The sequence below is a fragment of the Cetorhinus maximus genome, chromosome 5, assembly GCF_964194155.1.
Source record: "Cetorhinus maximus chromosome 5, sCetMax3.hap1.1, whole genome shotgun sequence".
Lineage (NCBI taxonomy): Eukaryota > Metazoa > Chordata > Chondrichthyes > Lamniformes > Cetorhinidae > Cetorhinus > Cetorhinus maximus.
Genome location: NC_135883.1, coordinates 164,873,884 through 164,881,540, shown reverse-complemented (window position 1 = coordinate 164,881,540; position 7,657 = coordinate 164,873,884). Strand labels below are relative to the sequence as shown.

The window sequence follows — 7,657 nt, the reverse complement described above, 5'->3', positions numbered from 1 at the left end:
GGCTACACGCTGTTTCCCATTGGCTACACGCTGTTTCCCATTGGCTACACACTGTTTCCCATTGGCTAGACGCTGTTTCCCATTGGCTACACACTGTTTCCTACCGGCTACACACTGTTTCCCATTGGCTACACACAGTTTCCTACTGGCTACACGCTGTTTCCTACCAGCAACACGCTGTTTCCTACCGGCTACACGCTGTTTCCTATCGGCTACACGCTGTTTACTGCTGGCTACATGCTTTTTCCTACCGGCTACACGCTGTTTCCCATTGGCTACACGCTGTTTTCCATTGGCTACACGCTGTTTCCCATTGGCTACACGCTGTTTCCCATTGGCTACACACTGTTTACCATTGGCTACATACTGTTTCCCATTGACTACACGCTGTTTCCTACCGGCTACACGCTGTTTCCTACCGGCTACACGCTGTTTCCTACCGGCTACACGCTGTTTCCTACCGGCTACACACTGTTTCCCATTGTCTACACACTGTTTCCTACCGGCTGCACGCTGTTTCCTACCGGCTACACACTGTTTCCAACCGGCTACACACTGTTTCCCATTGGCTACACGCTGTTTCCTACCGGCTACACACTGTTTCCAACCGGCTACACAATGTTTCCCATTGGCTACACGCTGTTTCCTACCGGCTACACGCTGTTTCCCATTGGCTACACACTGTTTGTTACCGGCTACACACTGTTTCCTACTGGCTACACACTGTTTCCAACCAGCTACACAATGTTTCCCATTGTCTACACGCTGTTTCCTACTGGCTACACACTTTTTCCCATTGGCTACACGCTGTTTCGTACCAGCTACACACAGTTTCCTACCGGCTACACTTTATTTCCTACCGGCTACACACTGTTTCCTACCGGCTACACACAGTTTCCCATTGGCTACACACAGTTTCCCATTGGCCACACGCTATTTCCTACCGGCTATATGCTGTTTCCTACCGGCTACACACTGTTTCCTACCGGCTACACGGTGTTTCCTACCGGCTACACGCTGTTTCCCATTGGCTACGCACTGTTTCCTACCGGCTACACGCTGCTTCCTACCAGCTACACGCTGTTTCCCATTGGCTACACACTGTTTCCCATTGGCTACACGCTGTTTCCCATTGGCTACACGCTGTTTCCCATTGGCTACACGCTGTTTCCTACCAGCTACACGCTGTTTCCTACCGGCTACACGCTGTTTCCTACCGGCTACACGCTGTTTCCTACCGGCTACACGCTGTTTCCTACCGGCTACACACTGTTTCCCATTGTCTACACACTGTTTCCTACCGGCTGCACGCTGTTTCCTACCGGCTACACACTGTTTCCAACCGGCTACACACTGTTTCCCATTGGCTACACGCTGTTTCCTACCGGCTACACACTGTTTCCAACCGGCTACACAATGTTTCCCATTGGCTACACGCTGTTTCCTACCGGCTACACGCTGTTTCCCATTGGCTACACACTGTTTGTTACCGGCTACACACTGTTTCCTACTGGCTACACACTGTTTCCAACCAGCTACACAATGTTTCCCATTGTCTACACGCTGTTTCCTACTGGCTACACACTTTTTCCCATTGGCTACACGCTGTTTCGTACCAGCTACACACAGTTTCCTACCGGCTACACGTTATTTCCTACCGGCTACACACTGTTTCCTACCGGCTACACACAGTTTCCCATTGGCTACACACAGTTTCCCATTGGCCACACGCTATTTCCTACCGGCTATATGCTGTTTCCTACCGGCTACACACTGTTTCCTACCGGCTACACGGTGTTTCCTACCGGCTACACGCTGTTTCCCATTGGCTACGCACTGTTTCCTACCGGCTACACGCTGCTTCCTACCAGCTACACGCTGTTTCCCATTGGCTACACACTGTTTCCCATTGGCTACACACTGTTTCCCATTGGCTACACGCTGTTTCCCATTGGCTACACGCTGTTTCCCATTGGCTACACGCTGTTTCCTACCGGCTACACGCTGTTTCCTACCGGCTACACGCTGTTTCCTACCGGCTACACGCTGTTTCCTACCGGCTACACGCTGTTTCCTACCGGCTACACGCTGTTTCCTACCGGCTACACGCCGTTTCCCATTGGCTACACACCGTTTCCCATTTGCTACACTCTGTTTCCTACCGGCCACACACTGTTTCCCATTGGCCACACACTGTTTCCCATTGGCCACACGCTGTTTCCTACCGGCTACACACTGTTTCCTATCGGCTACACGCTGTTTCCCATTGGCTACACACTGTTTCCTACTGGCTACACGCTGCTTCCTACCAGATACACGCTGTTTCCCATTGGCTACACACTGTTTCCCATTGGCTACACGCTGTTTCCCATTGGCTACACGCTGTTTCCCATTGGCTACACGCTGTTTCCCATTGGCTACACACTGTTTCCTACCAGCTACACGCTGTTTCCCATTGGCTACACACTGTTTCCCATTGGCTACACGCTGTTTTCTACCAGCTACACGGTGTTTCCCATCGGCTACACACTGTTTCCTACCGGCTACACACTGTTTCCCATTGGCCACACGCTGTTTCCTACCAGCTACACACTGTTTCCCATTGGCTACACGCTGTTTCCCATTGGCTACACACTGTTTCCTCCTTCGGCTCATTATGGCAAGAGTTATAAAACATAAAGTCCAGATAGAACAATGAATCTGTGTGAAACCTTAGTAAGACCACAGCTTGAAGTCCTGGGTGCAGTTTTAGGCTCCACACTGCCACAAAGATGTTGAGGCAATATAGAGGATATAGCAGAGATTCATGAGGATACTGCCTAGTTTAAGGAATTGAAAATATAAAGAAAGAATGGAATAACGGGAGGTGGTTTCATTAGAGCAAAGGAGATTATGAATGATTTTCCTGGAGGTGTTTAAAATTCATAAAGGATGGGACAGAGTAGATAGAAAAAGTCTTGATTTCAGTGATTGAGAGTCAACAACCAGGGGAGATAAATACAATATTAAATGTTACAGATTTAGGGCAGAGAGCAGGAGAAATGTTGTTTGTATTTTTTTACACAGAAGGTTGTGGGCTGTTGAACACTCTATCATAGTTTGTATATGAAGCAGGATCATGTCATCAGTTAAGAAACGGTTGTATATGTGATTGAAGGAAAGGTGAATTAGAGATATGGGAACAGAGCAGGTATGGAATTAGAATACTTGCTCATGTGGAGGATGAACACCACCTGATTGGGTCAAGTAGACTGTTCCATGTGATAATATCTATGTTTTTAGGTAATGCGTTCTCCGTGCGGTTTCAAAGTATCCACTGATGAAGTGAAATGATCAAATTGATCTTGGCACTGATGGACACTATGTGTTTATCATTAATGGAGTCAAATAGTCCAGTCCAGCTCTTCTTCCACCACACTGTGTTGCTGCCAAAAGGAGTGGGAGACTCCTGTCAATAGAAGTAGTGTGAATGCCAGTTGGAGTACTTGGCTGATGGATCACATGCGACAGGGGATAGATTCAAACGAAGGGCACAATAGTTTTTAAAAAAAAGACAAGAAGTGAGTCAGATCTCACGATCTCTGTAGGGGTGGGGAATGACTCAGAAGTGTTGAGAGGAGGCTGCCTGACCTGTGTCTCACTGAAGTAACAGCACAAAGGATAGAGGTGGGAGCGGATGGCTATGGGGAACCTGAAGAGGAAGGATGAATAAATAGCAAATCAAAAGGGGGAGTTAATGGTAAAATCTGCACAGAAGTTGATCTGTGAGATATCCACAGAATCAGATTAATTGTCATTTTTGAGGTAGTTACGTGACAGCAGGCCAGTGTTGAGGCTTCGGGCCACCTATTGATGATATACTTTGGTGTCCAAAGCATCAAAGCACCATTCAGAAGTAGAATTTGGTCTTACAGTTGGCCTGAAGCCAGATGTTATATCTGCTGCAGGCAGTGACCTGGAATTATTATCGTGCGACTGTGGCTACCCGTTGCAATTCAGTGACATTGTTTGCCTTCTTCCTGTTGAAGAAAGTCAGTCGGCGGAATGGCTTCACCTTTGGATTTTTCCTTTTGGGCTCTTCCAAAATTTGGACTGCCAGCTTATTCAAGATCCACTTGTGGTCCTGAGGGTCCTCTGGCCAGCGAATGTATTGCCTGCTCCGGATGTATGCTCTAATGGGCTGGTACTTCATTAATTGGTAATCCAGGAGCCTGCCGACAACCAGCACCACCATCACATCTCTCATTTCATGGAAGAGTCGACTCTGGGCAATATTGAAGGCTTCAACACACCAACCATCCTTAAGGAAGTGCCTGGTCACAATGCAGACCGTCTTCTTGCTGCACCAAATGGCATCACGTATGTTTGTAATGTGATCCTCTCCAGGAATGAAGTCACGGTCTTCAAAGCACAGCTGAAACCTATTCGTCTCACTGAACTGGGAGTCCAAATACTGCAGAAGTGAATTCTTCACCCACTCAATGTCCTTACTGCTAAAACACAAGTATGCATCAAACCTGTAGTCCTTTCCTTCCAGATCAGCTTTCTGACCATTCAAGATGATGTTTGTTGTTCTTTTGTACCAGATGAAGAACAAGCCCCTGTATTTATTGTAGAGCAGAACAGAAGTGATCATGATCAGTAAGACTGTAGTGAAGAAGACAAAGAGAGCAAATTGTATTGGCTCCATATTAACATCTCCCTCACACCCATCAGCATTGAGATAACGAAGAGGTATCCCTTGCAACTCTTCTGGAAACACACAGTATATCTCTGTTAATGGTTCCATCAAGTCCACCTCAGTGCCATTGAGCCACTCGATAAAATCCCTGAGACTACAGTCACAGATATATTGGTTTTGCCTCAAGTCCAGATGACTCACGAAACTGAAGACCTCCGGGCTGGGGGACACAAGGCGATTTTTAGACAAGTCGAGAATTTCAAGAGTGCTGGGAAACAGGCCGAGGCTGAGCTGGGACAAAGAGTTAGATGACAAGTTGAGTCTCTTTAGAGAATCCAAACCTTTAAAAACATCCTGTGGTAGCTCAGTGAGATAATTATGATCAAGGAGAAGGGCAGTTAGGTTAGTCAGATTATGGAACACCTCCCAGCACTGTTTCGATGCCCACATCAACTCTAGGAAGTTGCTTGAGAGGTCAAGGTGTATTAACTGGTTGTCCTTTGGAATGGTGTCAGTAAGAGCAGGAGTGCACATCGACACACGATTGTCCCTCAACAAAAGATGCTTCACAGCAGGGAGCTGCATGATCTCGTAGAAAACATTGAGGTTGGTAAAGGCGTTGTTTGAGAAATCGAGAAAGGTGCTACTGGAAACTGCCTCCAGGCCATAAACTGTCTTGAGTCGGTTGTGACCCACTAAGAAATAAGCCAATTGTGGAAGGTGGTGCAACCCAGAAATAACGGAGAGAGAATTGTCTCGAAGATTCAATGTCCTCAGTTGATTCAGTCCATGAAATGCATTGTACTGAATGACCCCAATATGGTTGTGTTGCAGGTCAATTAACGAGATGTCCCTCAGACCTTCAAAGGTTGATGAGTAGATCTCCCCCAAAAGATTGAAAGAAAGATTTAACTGTTGAAGGGACTCAAGGCCAAAAAATGCTTTCTTTTCAATCTGGTTGATCTTGTTCAAAGATAATGTTAGAAGCTGCAAGGATGGCAAGTGTGAAAATACAGACGTTGTAAGAGCGAAGATGAACCCATGGGACATGTCCAGAATCATCACAGAACTGTCTTTGAGACCAAAAAATATCTGGTTACTTGGATCCTCTATATTGTTAAAACCAAATGATCTACCAATGGACGAATACTGCATCTTTATTTGAATAATAATCGTTCCTCTTATGGCTAAAAACATCTTCTCCAGCTGTTGGATGCCGAGGCCAGTTTGTGAAATGTCCAAGGTGTGAAGCATTATGCCCTGGAAAGGATTGCCACATTTCTCCCAGTCGAAGCTCTCTCCACTGTACAAGTATCTATTTGAGGAGATGTCAAATGTTTTGAAAAACCTCTGTCGAACATTATGCAGATCCCCCTCACAAATCTGGTGAATCCGATTTGCGTTAAAATGAACGTTTACCAGCGCCCGTAGGTTGTAAAATGTTGCATCTGGCCTGATATGTTCTATCTTGTTTCCCTCAAGAATGAGGGTGTGCAGTGAGACTAAATCTTCAAAATATCCTTGTTGTAGAACTGAGTCATTCAGACCATTATAGTCCAGATACAGGACCTGCAGGTTTCTGAGCCCAGCGAATGTCTTTAAGTCCAGTTCTAATTCTTTGTTTCCTCCCAGGTCTAGAGATGTCAGATTGGGCAAATTTCTAAATGCTCTTGCTCCAATACGCAATGGTGGCTCTGTCTGCAACCCAACTGAGAGGACTTGTAACTGACCTAGCCAAGAAAACGATGTCTCTTCAATGAGCTTAATGTTGTTTTCATTTAAGCTGAGGTTGACAATGTCGATTGGCACTTGAGGGATCTCAGTAAAATTCTGGCAGAACAAGTGGTTCTGATACCTTGAGCAAGTTTTGGAATAAGATTCCTGAACTGCAGCAAAGGCTCCAAGGAGGCACAGAGATAAGTGTAACGTCATGGTGTCCTATTAAACAAAAAAAGGGATGAATTATTTATTGGTGTTTGCTAAAGAAATCATCTTCATACCTGACTGAATCTAGTATGGGCTGCACACAATGTAACAATATAACTGCACATAATTAGTAACTTTGCCTATCCTGATTATAGAAACATAGAATGGTATAGCATAGATGTAGGGCACTCAGCTCTTTGAATTATCCAATTAGTTCCACCCCCTTGCTCTTTGCTCAACCTTGTAATGTTTCCCTTTCAAGTACTTATCCAATTCTCTTTTGAAAGTTATTGTTGAATCTGCTTCCACCAACCTTTCAGGCATTTCAGATCACAACTTGCTGTGCAAAAACTGTTTTTCTGGAGTTTAGAAGAATGAATGGCGATTTCATTGAAAGATTCTGAAGGATCTTGATAGGGTAGACCTGAGAGGTTGTTCCCACTGATCAGGTTTTCTAAAACACGGGGGCATAGTCTCAGGATAAGAGGCCGATCATTTTGGACTGAGATGAGGAGAAATTACTTCACCGTGCAGCCGTTGTGGAGACGAAGTCCTGCCTTCACATTGAGGATACCCTCCATTGTGTTGTGTGGCACTACCACCGCGCTAAATGGGATAGATTGCGAACAGATCTCGCAACTCAAGACTGGGCATCCATGAGGTGCCGTGGATCATCAGCAGCAGCAGAATTGTACTCGAACATAATCTGTAACCCCATGGCCTAGCATATCCCCCACTCTACCATTACCATCAAGCCAGGGGATCAACCCTGATTCAATGAAGAGTGCAGGAGGGTATGCCAGGAGCAGCACCAGGAGCAGCAGCAGGCATACCTAAAAATGAATGTGAACCTGGTAGAGCTATAACACAGGACTACTTGCACGCCAAACAGCATAAGCAGCAAGTGATAGACAGAGCTAAGCGATCCCACAACCAACAGATCAGATCTAAGCCCTGGAGTCCTGCCACATCCAGTTGTGAATGGTGGTGGACAATTAAACAACTCACTGGAGGAGGAGGCTCCACAAATATCCCCATCCTCAATGATGG

General features: G+C 46.0%; 1 protein-coding gene across 1 annotated transcript in view; it reads right to left on the bottom strand.

Moving 5' to 3' along the window:
- Nucleotides 1-3,016: 3,016 nt before the first annotated feature.
- Nucleotides 3,017-7,657, bottom strand: part of tlr5b (toll-like receptor 5b) — a 50,735-nt gene continuing 46,094 nt past the window's right edge. Inside the window, exon 2 of the mRNA XM_078542755.1 lies at nt 3,017-6,619. Coding sequence (XP_078398881.1) covers nt 3,965-6,619 — 2,655 coding nt within the window. The 3' untranslated portion in view covers nt 3,017-3,964. The remainder of the gene's footprint in view (nt 6,620-7,657) is intronic.